This window comes from Hydra vulgaris, chromosome 12 (assembly GCF_038396675.1).
Source record: "Hydra vulgaris chromosome 12, alternate assembly HydraT2T_AEP".
Lineage (NCBI taxonomy): Eukaryota > Metazoa > Cnidaria > Hydrozoa > Anthoathecata > Hydridae > Hydra > Hydra vulgaris.
In genome coordinates, this window is record NC_088931.1 from 59,038,312 (window position 1) to 59,056,939 (window position 18,628).

An 18,628-nucleotide genomic window follows, 5' to 3' on the forward strand; every position below is an offset into this window, starting at 1 on the left:
CGCTAAAGCAATAACTTGGATAAGTATTGTTAAGAAAATTGATATTTTGAATAATCTCTTTGTTTGTGGGTGGTTTTGTATTTACAAGAGAGTTAGGACTTCCACCAAACTTGCTTTTTGTGCAATTTCGTGTTTTACGCTTGTTTGAAAACATTATTTTTCGTCCTCAAAAATTTTGTTTTTCCCACACAATTATAACATTTGTTTATTTTACGTAAGTGCGGCAATCTTTAGTTTGTATGAAAATGTAAGTGATAAAGGTGGTGTTGCAAAAAAAATTTTAATTAAATATTTAAAATTGTTTTAGCTCAACTTAAACTTAATGAAAACAAAAAAAATTTACCAAGCACATTTTTTTCACCTAGTAATCAAATTTCTTTATATATATATACCAAACCTCTGATTCCAAAATCGACTAGCCCCACTAACTTTAAGGAGGGGCTTTAACAAGAAAGCAAACTGTAAAGTTTTGTTTACATGATGAGCCGCATTAATTTATTTTCTTTTTTCTTTGCAGTAGTCATGGAATGGACGAACGTGGAACGTGCTTTTGTGGTTGAGGCATATTTTTCCCGTGTTAAATCAATCATCGCCACACAGCGTACATTTCCTTGGCACTTCCATGTTGCACCTCGTGGCCGTGTTCCAGCATGCCCGCAAGCATGCATCAGCTCTTGGGTTATCAGCTCGTTCTGTTAGACGGATCCTTCATGAGGAATTGAAGTTCAATCCCTACAAGATTGTTGTCGCCCAGGAACTGATTCCTCGGGACTTCGATGCTCGTGAGGCTGCGTGTAGGGCCCTTCTCGACTTGCCTGATGACACGCTTGTGTTCTTCAGCAATGAGGCGCACTTTCATCTTTCTTGGGCTGTGAACAAGCAGAACATGCGATATTGGAGCGCTGAAAATCCACAAGAACTTCACCTACGACCTCCACACTCGCAACGCGTGACTGTTTGGTGCGCAATATCCTGAATTGGAATAATTGGCCCCTGGTTTTTCGAAAAAAATGAGAGAACAGTTTCGGTGACATCTGAGCGGTACGGTTTTTTTTCGATTTTTTTTTACATTTTAGTAAAACAGTCATATAAATTAACAAAAAAAATGAAAAACTGCTTTGCTCATCCTTTAGAGAATATTACTAGGAAACGTTTCCTGAAATTTTCAAGCAAATTTATTAATTTTTGGACAAGTTATGATGTTTAAAGTGAAGAAAAAAGACGAAAAAATCAAAATGTCATAAAAATTATTTTAAAAGTAAACTATTGTTAAAAAGCTTCTTCAAAATAGCTTTTTGGAAAATCAGATTGGTCTTCACTGTCAATAAGTCTTTCTTTAATAGCTCTTATGGTTTTTCTGCGTTATTTTGCATCATTTGTTGATATTTTGTTTAAAACTTCAACTCTAACTATCTATGCGACATAAAAGTTTTAAAAAAGGCTGACTACATAAAGTTCCGTATTGGTTCAAGACTGACGCTATTCCTAAAGACCCTTCATTAAACTCCAGTATTGCTGAATAAACACCAAGCTCTAACATGGTTCCACTGACAAAATGTTTCGGACATTTGTTCCAAATTGTTAAAAAATTATTGAGCGCTTCATTTGAATTTTAAGTTTACCGTGTAAACATTTTTTTAACAATACATCAGAAGACAATTTTACAAAGACAAGGCGAAGTATTAAATGAATCTACATGGGGAAATTTATATTTGGTCTATATAGCACACTAGGTTCTAATTTCTTGTATTTGCACCAACTTATACTACCTGTTGGACAATACTTATCATCGTCAAACCCAATGCAATGCTATAATATTGCAAAATCGACTTCTTCGTACTGTAGATTGAATTTTTATTGCTACGTATAGCCATTCCATAGCGTCAAATTTTGTTTGACCTTTAACTTTATTGATATCAACATATTCATTGGATGTATTAGTTTCTTTATTATATTTGCATGCTTGACATGCCAAGCGTGACTTATGCACATATCCTTTTTTAAATAAAACCTGGTCAACCAAAGTAACATCATTTGAGCTACATTCAAGGACAACGTAAATAGTCATAAATAACTTTAAATATATTATGTGAAATAACTTTAAAAGTTTAAAGTTCATAATGATGTTATAATTATCATAGGAAAAATTCTGCAATCTGGATTTAGCTTTAGCTCCTCGCAGGCTATTGGATTGAGGATTGTTATCCTTTTCAGAAAGTGATTTAACTCCTTTCTTTTAAAAAAATACATTACAACGTTTCTTTCTTCGTTATAGATTTTTACTATTTCCCATTACTACTTTACAATTTGAAAATCAGGACTTTAAAATATGTACTTTGCAATTTGAAAATAAAGACTTTAAAATACGAAAAACAATTTAAAGTTAAAACATTGCAACTTCACTTTAACCATAGTCATAGTATTTAACTAGTCTGGAAACGCAGGCCGTTTTCTTATAACACTTAAGTTCCTCTCTATACTAGTGCTCAGTCTACTTTAGAGTGCATCAAATTGTAAACATTATATTTCGCTAGAGTTAAGTTGCATATATTCTGAGATAAATATCGAAATGGCTGGAGCAAATTGTGTTTGTTTTGGTTATTTAGTTTCAAGTTATGTTTTTGGATTGCATATATATTTCGTATTGCGAATAAAAATGATGAATATAGCATAAAATAAAAACATCAACTGTTGATAAATGTAGTTACGTGACAGAGGTTGTAGTGGTATGAATATGCATATTCAAAGCATATAGCTTATATCATATAAGCATTTAAGTTATATGCTATATGAAAATATGTTATAGATGCAAACATTTCATCGGCTGTATAACTTGATGGATGTATATGCGTATAAATGCTTAGTATCATATATTCAGAGTATATTGATTTAAATGTTAGCTAATAGAGCTTAATAAACTCTATATTCTATATAAAGTTTACATAGCTGAATTAGTTGATAATTTATATATCACTCCTTACATTATGTTGGTATCTTTTCTGGAAACAAAAAAAAAATCAGGTACAATTTTATCTTTTCAGACGGTTTAAAAGCACTTATTACTGTAAAAACATTTTTACAGTAAAATACTTATTCAGTAAAAAAAAAAATTAGGATTTTAATACATGCTTTAAAAAATAGCTAGAATATCTTCTTAAATTAAAATTTAAAAGCTCGTATATAAATTTTTGTTTTTATTATGCTGTATTGCAATTTATATAATAGCAAATTAAAAAATATATACTTGATGCAATAAAGATGATGTAAAAGTCTGCTACCAAATATTGCATCGTTAACATACATAAATCAAACAATATCTAATTAAAAAAAACTACAATGTATTAAAAGAAGATTACAGAATTCTATTTAAAAATCACTGTGTATTAAATTAAGTTAAAGAATTTTATTACAAATCTTGATTTTAAGTTTAAGCTATAATATATTATCTATTTTGTTGAATGCAGAAAAATAATATCTCAAAATCTGAGGTTATCTTCAACTAAAATAAGATATTTCATGTTAATTATCTAGTTTCAAAGTCAGCTGCAGTGTATGATGATATACTTGACTTATCTAGCTGACTTTTACAAATGGTGCCACTGCATGACAAGCATTTCTTTTGCTTTAGAAAGCAATCAAAATTTGTAAACTAAATTTCTTAAAAATTGTTGCTTGTAACTTGCGATGATGTTTCTGCAAATCACAAGTTGTTGAAAAGGCATTTTAAATGATTTCTTTTTACCTAATCCACCACATAATAAATAAGACAACTTGTTACTGTCTTATTTAAATATGATTTATCCAACTTAAAACATACAGGAAAAAAAAAGATATATGTAAGGATGGTAAGTTTATACTGTGGAACCATATTGCTTATATATTCTATGAAGACATATAATGTGGCTTTTGTATTTTACCTAAACTTTTGAGCATATAACGTTGACAAAATGTTTATTAAAAAGTATTAAACTTGCTGCCTAAGTAATAAGTTTTTGCTGTATTAAAAATTTTATTACATTATGGAATAGCTTATTTGAAAACTATTTTGGACACTAACAACCACTTTGTGCTTGCAAGGATAACCAATCTGTTAATAACTTTGGCTTCAATAATAACAAAATAAAAAAACTAAATTTTTTATTTAGTTTTTTTTAAATACCTTTTATATTTGTAAAATATATGTAAAATAGTAGTGTTGTCATTATTATTTTAAAATTAAAAAGAAAACTATATTATTTTTATTATTCAATCTTGTATTATTATAAAATTACTACATCATAAAACAATCAAATATACATGAAGTATTTATTTTACTACTCTAGGAGCTTATTATATACCAATAATATTTTTAAAAAATATGTGGCTATGAAAACTGCCGTTTTAGTAGGTTCAAGTCATTTCACGTTTTCTTTAATGTTCTTGTTCCAAAATAGAGGGTGTTTTTAAATGATGTTCTTTATATTTCAATTTAATTTGGCATTTTTAAACCTTGAAAGCTTTTAGGTTATCTTTTGCAATGTAAAATCTACAAACTTGTATATGAAATGTTAGATGATTATGCATATTTAGCAGCAAGCAAATAAGATAAACACTGCTCAAGATACAACTTAGACATGTTAGAACTAAAACCAATTGTAAAATTAGAGGTACTAAAAACATTCCTACTAGGTTATAGTAGAACGTTTTGTTTAGTAATGTAGTGGGATACACGCTTTAACGTTATAATAGCATTGATGAAAGAGATACCAGTCAGATAAACAAAGGCAAGATTTGCTACTTCAAAACATGAAAGAAAAATACAATTTTGGAAAACATGAATGAAAAGTAGTTTTGAAAAGAAATTTCTCCAGAAAATATTTTGTAGAATCAGTGGTACAAAATTTCAGCATTTCCATGAAATGAATCAGTTACATTTTTACTAGGAACTAAGCTGTAATGACTTCTTCAAATGAAATACTTGAAATATTTATACTTGATTTTAAATTCAGCATATAGCAGAGTACCATTTATCTGAAGCAAGTTTTTCTGCTATCTAGATTAAATAATTTTAAAACCTAATAAGATGAAGAAAAATCTTTCCTTTCTTTTATTCTTTAATGTTTATCAGTAAACTTGTCCTTGTGTTTGACGTTGAGGTAACGAGACACCTTATGATATACATCGTTTCTTGTTAACAAACACATAAATATTCTTTCTTTACTATGGTTAGGATACATTAAATTTGGCAGTCTACATTTTGAACTAAAATTGAGGTCTGTCTCCAACTAATGACAACTCAATAGCAGCTAAAACAGCATCGAATTCATTCAAATTTTTAAAGTCTGCGCTACAAAAAGTCATTTTAAAAACATTTGATGCACTCTCAGTACGGTCACCACATGAAGTTCAAGTTATTCTACGAGATCTATAGAAAACGGCCCGCGTTTCCAGACTAGTTAAATACTGACTTAAATACTGAGTGCATCAACAATTTCGTTGCTGTAAACCCATTGTGTAGTTTAAAAATAGTTATATTTTACATAACAGGTTCAAATAATAACAATTTAAAGATTTCTCATAAAATAATCTTATTAATGAACTAAATAGTTAAAACTCGGTAACTAAGGCGTTGCTAATGACTAATTTGTATGTGTAACCAAATAAGGGTTAACTATTTAAAATTATATACAAAAAAAGGTAGATTTTTCAAAAAACTGATATAAAATAAGATTTACTATTAGATATTTTTTCATTAATTTTTTTATTCACTTCTTTTTGGTGATGAACCGCCTTAAAGAGAAACATTTAGCATTAATTTTTTTACATTTCTATATTTTACACTATATTCGTTTAGTTTGAATCTTTAAATCATATATTAGCTTTCCTAAATTAATAAGATAAACGCAGAGGAGATTCTGAAAAAGTTTAAGAAATATTTAAAGGTTTAGTGGTTGCAGATGTCTCTATATACTAAGTTAGGCTTATTCATAAATTTCTGTTTGAGGGATAATTATATTTTTGCATGCAATATAGAAATAAAAAAACTAATTTTTTAAAACTATCTGCTTCGACAGATGTTTACCAAGACCGATGCCGATGCGTCGCTGTGTGCTCATATTTCAGACTTGATTATCGAATTAGCCTCTCCGAGAACTACCACTGAATTCGGGAGAACTTACTACCAACTGATCTATTGGTTATATTCAACACCATTGGACTAAGTTTTAGAGCTCTTATTTACAAACGCTAGAAAATAATACAAACAACTTGTTTGTTAATTTTTATCATGAAAATGAAACCCTTTAATGTTTCAGAGGTGATGCTGCCTTGAAGTAGTCATTAAGTACATCGTGAGCTTGCGTTTCTTTTCCCCAATCCTAAAACACAAAGTTATCAAATGAATTTTGAATACATAGAAAAAAAGAATAGGAAATATTTGATGTTATATAAACATACTTTTACAACAACACAACTGCACCCAACAACTTTTCGTGCATTTCCTTCTTTATCTATCTTGCATAATCCAGCCCATTCACCGAGTTTTTTGTTGTCATCTACCTTTATTAAAAAAAAAAAAAAAAAAAAAAACTAATACATTTATATCTTAAACTTTTTGAAAAATCCCTCTTATCTATTAATCATATAGCAACACAAAGCATATTTTATAAATTCATTTATATTATTTATACAAAATTAAATCTAACATTTATTGATAATGTAAGGCAGAATAATTGTTAAATTAAATTGTTTTGCTTGTAATATATTTAGAATAATCTTCAAAATAAAATACTCTTGTATGTGGAAGATTTTGTATTGTAAGCTGATACCTTGAGAAGATTAATGCTATGTTCAGCACACAAAGCCTCGATTAATTTAGTATACATTGGTTCGTCACAGTTTTTAGCAAGAACACATAGTGCAGCTTGTCTTTTATCAAGAGCCTTGACAGATTCACGGAGACCTCGACATAAGCCATCGTGAATCATTGACAATTTGAGAACCTCTTGCAATGCAGAATTGATGTCCATACGACCACCAGCTTCAGAGACAACTGTGGGTTTCACAGGTCCATCATCTCTAAAGAAATAACTTTAATAAAGCTAATATGGAAATTTAAAATCATCTCTTACTAATTTAAAAAAATCTCTTTCCAAAAAGAATTTTTTTTAAATAACTAGTATTTATAACTTGTTTTAAAATTGTTTCTCAACCTGTTTAAAATTAAAAATTGCTAAATTTTTGGATTTCTTCTAAAATTATCAAACTTTTGAATACTTTAAGATTTTTAAACTAATGTAACTAAAAAAACAAGCTTAAACATTGAATTTCATTCATAAACCCACGATTGTCTTTTTAAATTACTGTAACAATAATTAAAACAAACAAATTCAGTAAAAGACATTAAAATTGATTGACTGCACTTTTAAAAAGTAGTTTTACTTAAACAGTACAAGTTCACTGAGAAGTTAAATCACACCAATATTAGGTATGTGCATATCAGTTGATTTACAACATTGATTTTGCAATCAAAATATTAAACCAATTTATCATAGCATGCTTGGCATACACATTATAAGATGTATTTTGTCATGTTGTTTGTTAAAACTTAACATGAACATAGATATTTTTAAAAAGTAGTTTAACTTCATTTTTGTATTATTCTTTTTTGTGAAGGGCAGTCCAACCTAAATGCGCAATGTTTATTGTAAATAAAACAACTTTTTAGAACAAAAGTTTTTAATTATCTTAATATTTTTTATTATGATAAAAGGATTTGAAACAATTAGTAAAACAAAATATCAACCCAATGCTCACCACAGCTTTGGTGGCATACTTCTACCTTGTGGTTAATAATTTTAATAACTGAGATATGATTTAGGTTCAATGCTGTTAATGTACTGAACTTTCTTATCCTTTAGCTCTTGAATTGTTTATAGCTTAGTGACACACCTTTTTCTTTTAGATATTCCCAAAAAAAGATGACTAACAGTACCAAATCACATGATCAGAGCAGCCAATTAACATTGTCACAGTGACACAGCCATTGAATTTCTCATGAAAAAAAAAAAAAAATAATTGTTTTGATGTCTGTGCAGCAATATCTAGTTTAAACCAAATTTCATCCAGGTCCATATCCTTAATTTCTGGTCACAAGAAGCCTGTTATCATCTTGCAATAGCAAAAACCATTCACAGTAACTGCTTGGCCGACCTCTTTCTTTAAGAAGTACAGCCTGATGACACCATCCGTTCATAAACCACATGTAACATTTACTCTTTGTAAATGTATCGACTTTCAACATCATCTGCATTTGCCTAAATGCAGCAATTCTGTTTGTTAACAAATCCATCAAGGTAGAAGTGTCACTGAAGATGATTTTCTTAGTGAAGTCACCATTCCCTTTTGTCTGTTTAACTAACTATTTGAGTATTGACAACGAATAAAATGGCTAGTAGTCTTCAGCGCAAGACAATTGAACCTTGATGGCATATTAATTTAATTTTTTATTTAAAACATACAGTGATATTTGTGAGGTGTTTAATTGTTGGCCATAACAAGTCGAGATTGACAGGTCTTCTGCCACATGAGCAAAATCAATAATTTCCACAGAAAACTGGGCAAGCATGCACAGATGTTTTAACATTTCCTAAAGACATAGTTTGCTAAAATTTGCGCACAATTCTCCTGATTGTGAACATATTTAGTCAATTATGCAAAAAAATCAGTTGCATTAAATGCAGTTTGATTTGAACACCCATCATTGGTAAAAGTACTCAATTATATGCCTCTTCACGGTTGAATTTGTTAAACACTGAAACAAAGAAATGTGAAATTAATTTGGACAAAAAACTTAATGTTAAGATGCGACTCAAAATTATAATTGTGCATTGATTAAATCTACTAGGCTCGCTTAAAAAACATTTTTTATGTTTATGCTAAATTTCACTGAGATTATGCAGCAGACATCTATATTTTTGTAGCAGAATATATGCTACGAAATTGCCTAATAAAACTGGTCGCAGTTTTATTAAGCAATGCTTATAATAAAATTTTGTTTATGCCTATAACTTTTAGTAAAATTATTTTTGAACAATATTTTCATTATTAGATTACTAATTTTAGCATCTTTTCAATGTTATATAAAAACCAAATATAGAAATAGTTCAAAATTTTTACATACATATATGCTGTTACAGTATATATTAAATTAGTATATAGTAAACTAATAATAGTCAGATTTTGTTTCTAAATTATAGAACTATAGGAAAAATTTCAAAATACATTAGGCTTGAAAAAAAAAAGTTTTAAAAGTTAATTTAATGACTAACTACCGAAAAAATATAACTTTTTTATAATATATTGATTATTAGGAAAAATCTGTAACATTGTCTTTCGCAAAAATTTTTGTCTAAAAAAAATCACGATAATCATGAGTTAACATACCCTTCCATATCAGACATTTTTGCTGCTGGAATTCCTTCTAAATAATAATATAAATATTTCAAATAATCTGTTTAATAAATTGCAAAAACTTAATAACAAATGATTATGATGATAAAAAAAGATTACAATGAGTCCCGGTTGTAGCAGACACAGCGGTAAGTTATACTCGCGAGAAAGACACTTGATGAATTGTTTATGTTGAATGGCCTCATGTTGTCTCAATTATACGGTATCCGAATTTAAGTATACTAATTTTACATTAGTTTGGTTTTTACCAAGCCATATTTACTATATTTAATATTATTACTCTACATATTATCTGTTATGATTTAAATAAAGATTTTTCTCTTAAGGGGTACCACTGAAAAAAATCTAGAATGTAGGTTGTAAGAAAAAACAATTCTCATTAAGTCGTATTGTGTAGTTATGTTTTTTTCAATGAAAAACAATTTAAAAATACTCATACTCGTCGTAAAGGCAGAAATTAGCCCAAAAATAGGTGGCAAAAATAGAAAATTAAAAACCAACTTTCTCAAGCTCCAGTTTTCAAAAGAAGTTGAAACTTTGCAGATTTGTTCTGATTATAAATCAATTTAACATTTTGATTTTATAACTAATATTGAAACGCGCGCTTTTAGAGTTGAAAAATTGGATAAACCAACACAGGCATGGGTGCCCACAAGAGAGAGGGGGAAAGAAAGACCATTTGCTCCTTCCCTCCCCTCCTCCCTCTCTTGTATTTTACAAACTTATTTTTTGGTAATGTTTCGTTACGGTTTCATAAAAATTTTTTTGCGAAACCGCATAAACTACTTGTTTGTGCGGTTTCGGAAAAAAATCCTAATATTTCAGTACTACTAAGGTGAAAAATAAATTGCTCAAGGGTTCAAAACTGTTTCAAGACAGTCAAAGTAAAAATATTGTGAAAAATGTTTCAACTAAAATAATTGAAATTTGATAAAATTAATTTTGACAACAAATTATGCGCAAAAATTGTTGATAAGATATAAAAAGATCAACAATAAAAGAAATTTTTTGTTTGCTAACATCTTTTTGCTTTTTTTAAACTTTTCTCTAACTAAAATATTTATTCTTTTACTGGTTTTATTTAACATAAAGATAACGCGATAAAGATCTCTCGAACAAGAAGCAGACAAACTTAAATTGGAGATATCAGGTTAAATTATGAAATTGAACTCTTTATAAAATGTTCTACAAAATTTCCTATTGATCTTACGTATTGTTTCCTAACTGATCTTTACCAGCCTCATCCGCCAAACGAATTAAAAAGTGACATTTTTAAATACCTCGTATACTCAATGGTTATCACATTTACCTTGATAAAAACGTGTTTGGGTTATTTTGTCCCTAATTCCGACAACCTGTTTAAAAGAATTTAAATTATCTTCATTACTAATCTTTTCACATAGTATAAAAATTTTACTGATAGTGCCAAAAATGATATTAGCTCAGCATGGCATTGTGGGGCTTAGCGAGATGCTGAACACTTTGGATCAACAATAAGAGATCTAAATTAAAATATTTTTTGTCAGATAGATAGTTCAGTAAAACGAACTATTAAAAACAACTGAAAGAAGCTGTATTCTATTATTTTTACAATTTTGTGGAACAAATGTCTTGGTATTACGTGAAAAATATAAAAACAAAAGAATTATTCTCCAACGTTATGAGTACAAAATTAAGACAGGAGACGTGTTTAAAAAAAAACTGTTGTATACGGTTGATACTGCAGCTAAAGACTTTGATACATCAGCTTTTGATACAGCAGCTAAAAATGAAAAGGCAGCTAAAAATGCCCGTTAGTCATCACATCGAACGCAGAATTATTTAATTAGCTTGTCTGAACATGGTCTGTAAGAAGAAATTTTAAAAGGTGCAAATAATACTGTTGAATTCTTGGTCATAGTCGATGAAACAGCAGATATTTTAGGAACTGAACAGTTATTACTGAGAGCGCGGTTTGTTAATACGTCTAAAGAAAAGGCTATATATCGTGAGGAATTTTTATTTTTACAGATTTTTACAGCTGAAAAATACGTTGCTATGATATCTGTTTATATCATTCAAAATTGCAAAACATTTGGCCTTTTCCTTAATAATTTGCTCGGTCAAGGTTATGATGGGTGATCCACACTGGCTGGAAAAGAAAATGGTATTCAGGCAAAAATTCGACCTTAAAGCCGCTTTTGTTCACTACGCTTCACATAAACTTAATCTCTTAGATATTGATCTAAAAGATGTATCAGAAATGTTGCAGTGATACAAAATACTATTGGAACTATTAAAGCAGTTATTGTATTTTTTCGTAAAAGCCCAAAACAGAGATTTTCTGTCACAAATACTTCCCTTCTATGGGAGACAAAATGGACCAGCACGTATAAAAGTGTTAAGTTTTTTGCAGTAACTTTAACAAAAATTTAATGACAAGTGCACATCAGCTTTATTGTTTATCAAAGTCCAGCATATATTATTTCGAATTACTCAGCCATACTTAAACAAGTTAGTCAGGCTCTTCAAGCTGATTAAGTTGATCATCCAGAATCCCAACTGCTAATTCAAAAACTACTCAGTTTATTAAAACTTCCAAGAAGTAAGTCCAGTTACTATTTCAGGAATGTTTTTGTGAAAGAAGTACAGCTCGCGCAGAAGATAATATTGAACTGATAATGTTGTTATTCAGACAAACGATTTACATTCCTTAATTAAATTCTCTAACTGGCTCGTTGGAGAGTCAATTTTGTGAACCACACAGAATGCAATTTAACTTAGTATTTCTGCATCCGTCAAGATTATGCAAACTGAATTTAACATTTTAAAGACAATATTTCTACGACTAATAACCTATACAGCATCGATAATTTTGAAACTGAGGCCCTCAGTTGGTTTGATTTTAGAACGCTCGAGAACATAACAGTAACCAAGATTTTATCAACTTATTACCTTTTTCAAAATTTTATCCAAGTATCAGGTATGCCTTATTAGTGTTAACTTTACCTGCAACAATATGCACGGTGAAGAGATTGTTTAGAACATTACGTTGAGTAAAAAAAAAGGTCAAGGATATCAAATGACCGATAGTCAGGATTGTGCATTAGTGAGATAAAAAATTTTTTTTTTATAAAACCACTTGCAATCGAGGAAAGTTTATGAGTAATTGAAGAATATAAATTGCATTTTTGATTTTTTTTTTTTAAATTCCTCCCCCCCCCCCCTCCCTCTTCGGAAAAAAAAAGTGAAAAAATAATTTATTTTTTTTAAATGACATGCGTTTTTTGCTTTATTCAAAAGAGTAATAGTTATAAATAAGCAACTTTTATTAACAAATAAGATACAGAACAGTTAGCAATTTGTCCAAAATGTACAAGAAATGTTTAAAAAATAGTTTTTGCTATGAACTTCAGGTTCAAAAATTCAATTTATCTTGATTTTGCATGAAGTTTCTCCATCAGTTTTACAGCACGTTCAGCAATTTGGTTAGATCTGGGAATGTCAGTTAATGACTCTTCGACTGACCAACCCAGTGAAAAAGCGCACATGGGATACGCGTGGATTTTTTCCACATGTAACCCATGTGGGGATTATTATTTTGTCCCATGTGGGTTTCATATGGTAAATCCCACATGGATTCCATATGGTAAATCCCATATGGGATACGCGTGGGTTTTTACCATATGTAACCCATATGGGTATTATTACTTTGTCCCATGTGGGTTTCATATGGTAAATCCCACATGGGTTTTATGTGGCAAATCCTACATGGGATATAGGTGGAAAATACGACATGTTATAGATCTTAAATGCCACATATTTTAATCCAAATGGTATAAAAGTAGTCAATACTAGACAAATGAAAGTCCGAATGCTTCTATGATAATTTTTAAAATTCTTTTAATTTAAAAATTACTTAAATAGTAATTTAAAATTAATCATCGAAGCTTTCAGAGAGGCTTAACTTAATCTGGTATTTGCTACTTTATCCCATTTGGTATTCAAAACGTGTAGCATTTTTGATCTTTTACATGTGATGTTTTCCACCTATAACCTATGTGGGATTTACCTTAAACTATTATGACGAAATTTTATAAAATTAAAAAACGTGTTGCAAAATGAATTTATTTAAAAATAAATGCTATTAATCAATACATCCAAAACGAATATTAAAAATATTATTTTTTCTTTTGCGATTTACACGCCGTTTTTTGTCAATTGAATTAATTAAATCGCTTCGGCTTGTATAATACCAAGGTTTTTAGTATCTTCTAACTTTCTTCAAACATTTTCTAAAAAAAAAAATATAAATACAAATATATATATATATATATATATATATATATATATATATATATATATATATATATATATATATATATATATATATATATATATATATATATATATATATAAGAGAGAGAGAGAGAGAGAGAGAGAGAGAGAGAGAAAGAGAGAGAGAGAGAACAATTTTAATAAGGAACCTTATAAGTCGAGCAATTTTAATTATTAGCCAGTTTGAAGTCATTAATGACTACAATATTTCACAAATAATTATTTCCTAATTTATTACTTACAATGACTAACGTTTATGCGTAATGAGCTTGAACCCATGAGGAGAATCCTGAAAAAAAGTGATCAATAAGGATAAGTAGTTAAACAAAAAAACAAAAACAAAAATGTAAAAACCTACTTTTTCAATGATGTAGACTTCTATAATAACAGGCCTTGACATCGCGCAAAATGCCGTACACAGCATTTTAAAGGCATTTTTAAGGCATTTTAATTATTAAAAAAACTTATCGTTAGTTTGACAATATTATTACCTTACAAAGTTAACGCCTTGAACCTTACATCAACATCAAGACGATAAAAACGTTATCGTCTTGATGTTGGGCTATCTAATTTATAAACCACATCACATTTTAAATTTATAAACCACATCACATTTTAAAGATATCTAATTTATAAACCACATCACATTTTAAAGATTTATTAAAAAAGCGCGAACACAAACTTTCGTCTAATGTTAAAAGATGAAAATGTAAACACAGTATTAGGAATTGGCCTTCAGTTTAACAACTTTGTTGCGCGATGTCAAGGCCTGTTATTATAGAAGGCCGCGGTCACACATAATATAATATTCTGAAACTAATAAACAAACATCTAAATTTCTATAAGTAAATTTATTCTTTGATCATTGCCTTCATATCCTATTTTATTTTCATATCATAATCTATTATGGAATTATTTATATAACATATCACAACAATATTATTAAATTTGTGATGTTCAAATATCATATGAACATTCTCTAACATGTTCATATGATATTTGAATATAGTTCTTGAGTATATTATCTGCAAACAATTGACTGATGCAAGTTCTAATGTTGTCAAAAACCAAGCATGCATGCATGGGACACTGCAGTGTCCCACAAAGAAATGCAGGTTTGAAAGTCAAATTTTCTTTATTAAAAAAAAAAAAAAAAATAGCGGGGAGATAAGGAGGTTTCTGTAACTTTTTTTAGGCTCCAAAACTTTTAACTTTATATATAATAAGGTTCATAAAACTTAAGGGACTAACGAAGTACATTGAGGAACAAAAACAGGATATTTACAGAAACTTTTAAATTTTTAATCTGGAGTACCACAGTGTAATTGGGAATAAAGTCTCTGGGTCCAGTATTCAAAGTAATATGATCTAAAGTAATATATAAATTAAATAAAATGCTTTAAAATGCATGCAGTTATACATATAACTCCTGATAGTTAACTATATGTATAACTAGTTATACATAAAATTTATTATATAAACTTATTTTTTAAGGTTATGCTTGAACAAATTAGAACCAATTAATTCAAATTCAAGATTTAGTTCAAGTTCAAGTTATTTGTTCATTGTTTTTTCACTATTTTATATTTATTTGTTCAAATTTGTTAACTAGTACTAATTCTTACTACAGTAAGAATATTTATCATTGTTGAACATGATTTTATTAGTAACTTAATTTTACTTTCAACATATTTTGACAACACCCTTTACATTTTAAATGATGACAGCTTTACTTTTCTATTGATGTTAAATTTATTACGTTTCAATAACTCAGATTGAATTTTAACTGAATTATTGTAAGCTTTGTAAGGGTTTGTTGTATCTCAAATGGTGTTGTAAATAGAGTAAAAAAAAAAAAAAAAAAAAAAATATATATATATATAGTATTTAGGCTATGGGATCATCCATAAATGATGCCAGTAGATAGAGGGGCAGTGTGAGTTTAACAATAATTGACAATTGGGAGGGGATGTTGAGACCAAAATAATGTCAATTAAAAAATTGAATTAAAAAAAAAAGTAAAATATTTTATTTTAAAAAAAAGTAAAACAATTTATGCTAGCTATGAGCAGGTTTTAGAGGTATTTACACCAACAATGTGATCTAAAAACTTCTTGCTTTTGTTGCTTAAAACTGTAGAGGATCATAGGAAAAACAATTTAAATTCAAAAATTGCTTATCTGAAAGAACAATTTATGTTTTTTTTTTTTTTAGTACTGTTGAGAATAAATGTATAATTGAACCAGTAAAAAATTGATGGTATATGCATTTTTTATATTATATTAACAATTCAGATATACCATCATAATACGATAACAAAAACTGACATCATTTTCAATGGGAGATAGCAAAAAATTGACTGAGTTTGATAAAGGGTGAAGTTGTTCAACAAACCGGGTCATCATCTGACATCATTATGCATAGATGACCCTACGATTTAAGTAAAATAAGTAATCAATTTGCCATATTTCTCTTTAGAAAGTGTAAGAAAAAAGCATTGTTATGCTGAGAACCTACCTATTGAGCAAGCTTTGACCACCTATTTTATAAATTTGAGAGACAGAAGTGGAAGTGCGAATCACAAAAGAACTAATAACAATGCTCTAAATTGATTTTAACTTTGTAGACTAGCATTAATATAGTATTTAGTAATAATACATGATTTTTTTAATTTGTATTTATTTCCATTAATTATCAGTTGTCAGTCTCCATTTTATAAAATGAATTAAAAAACTACTTATTTATAGTATAATAATAATACATAAATAATGTTTCCTAATGCTATTATCATCACAATGTTAATGGTATTCATTTTAAAGTGAAATTTTGTATCAATTTTATTGTTTTAATGTTATATTTATATATATATATATATATATATATATATATATATATATATATATATATATATATATATATATATATATATATATATATATATATATATATATATATATATATATATATATATATATATATATATATATATATATATATATATATATATATATATATATATATATTATTTTTACTTTATTTACAACACCATTTGATATACAACAAACCCCTACAAAGCTTACAATAATTCAGTTAAGATTAAATCTGAGTTATTGAAACGTAATAAATTTAACATCAATAACAACATAAAATCACGTTCAACAATGATAAACATTCTTACTGTAGTAAAATATAGTACTAACTGATAAATTTGAACAAATAAATATAAAATTAACAAAAACAATGAATAAATAAGAACATTAACTTGAACTTTAACTAAATCTTGAATTTGAATTAATTGGTACTAATTTATTCAAGCATAACCTTAAAAAATAAGTTTTTATAACAAATTATATGTATAACTAGTTATACATATAGTTAACTATCAGGAGTTATATGTATAACTATATGCATTTTAAAGCATATTATTTTATTTAAACATTACTTAGATCATATTACTTTGAAAACTGGACCCAGAGGCTTTATTATCAATAACACTGTGGTACTCCAGATTAAAAATTGAAAAGTTTCTGTAAATATCCTGTTTTTGTTCCTCAATGTAGTTCGTAAGTCCCTTAAGTCTTAAGGACCTTATTACATCTAATGTTAAAAGTTTTGGAGCATAAAAAAAGTTACAGAAACCCATCCTATTTTTTTCTTTTTTTAATAAAGAAAATTGGGAATTCTTTGACTTTCAAACCTGCATTTCTTTGTGGGACACTGCAGTGTCCCATGCATGCAAGATTGGTTTTTGACAACATTTCAACTTGCATCAGTTAATTGTTTGCAAATAATTTACTCAAGATCTATATTCAAATAACAGTTATAGACGTATTATTAGGATAATATAATAGTTATTTAATAACTATTATATTATCCTAATAATACGTCTATTTGCACAAATCTTAATCTTATTTCTATAAGGAAAGATAAAAATTATTCGTAGTACTTACATACTTGCTTGCCATTCTCTTTATTAATATAAAATATTTTCACATAATATAAACGTAACGCAATGCAATGTCGATTAAAAAAAATTTTTTTTTAGTTTTTTTTTTAGTTTCCAGCTTTCAAATTAATTCCCATGCAAATCCCACAGGAAACCCACGTGGGATTTCCCATGTGTGTAAATACCATATGGTTCCCACATGTAACCCATGTGGGATTACCCACATGGGTTTAAGGTGACAAATTTCCATACGGATACCACATGGGAAAATCCGTCCCACATAAATCCCATCAATCCCACACGGAACCCACGCGGAACCCATGTGGGACGCGGTTTTATTTTTCACTGGGAATGCGTCTCCAAACACTTAACTGGTTTCTTGCATTTTATCTTCATAAGTGAGGTAAACAGTTAATTGAAGGACGCTTCATTGTAGTGTTGCAAATGGAACAAAGCATTTGCATAGTTCATATAAGAACTAAAGATCATCTCGCCATCCAGGGTTCTCGCCTGTGTTAACATCATCTGTCGCAACGAGGTGGTAATCAGCCTAAAGAGAGACACAGTTTTCTGTTAATTTGTTAATGAAGGAATAATTGAGTTCTGGTTTGGTCGTTGGCTCTTAAATAAGAAAATCCATGACATGTGTCAGAAGGAGGTCGAGCACATGGTGCTGACAGCCAATATATTGTGGTTTCTGAAAGCCCTTGCTCAAGACATCATCCTGTATGAGCTTTACAATCCCGTGCAAGCGACCAGTATTTAATGCGTTCGTGTCGCAGATTAGCATGCGAATATTTTCCCAAGCATCGTATTTATCAATAGGAATCTTTGCTTTGAAGTTTTTGAACCATTTTGGTTTTCATTTTTTGTCCTTCAGAGATTACTCGTTTCCAGACACCCGTCTAACTTGGA

At 28.8% G+C, this 18,628-nt stretch overlaps 1 protein-coding gene and 1 long non-coding RNA gene across 2 annotated transcripts; both read right to left on the reverse strand.

The window, feature by feature from the left end:
- Positions 1–6,246: 6,246 nt before the first annotated feature.
- Positions 6,247–9,662, reverse strand: LOC100202980 (small ribosomal subunit protein eS12). Its single transcript, XM_065813886.1, has 5 exons — positions 9,550–9,662; positions 9,424–9,460; positions 6,807–7,056; positions 6,436–6,537; positions 6,247–6,356 (listed from the first exon to the last, which is right to left on the reverse strand). Exons 2-5 carry the CDS (start codon positions 9,438–9,440, stop codon positions 6,282–6,284), a joined length of 444 nt encoding a protein of 147 aa, XP_065669958.1. The 5' UTR covers positions 9,441–9,460; positions 9,550–9,662; the 3' UTR covers positions 6,247–6,281.
- A 3,879-nt stretch (positions 9,663–13,541) lies between these two features.
- LOC136088875 (uncharacterized) lies at positions 13,542–18,059 on the reverse strand. Its single transcript, XR_010642582.1, has 3 exons — positions 17,718–18,059; positions 14,010–14,056; positions 13,542–13,724 (listed from the first exon to the last, which is right to left on the reverse strand). It is a non-coding gene; the product is annotated as an uncharacterized LOC136088875 (long non-coding RNA).
- Between the last annotated feature and the right edge of the window lie 569 nt (positions 18,060–18,628).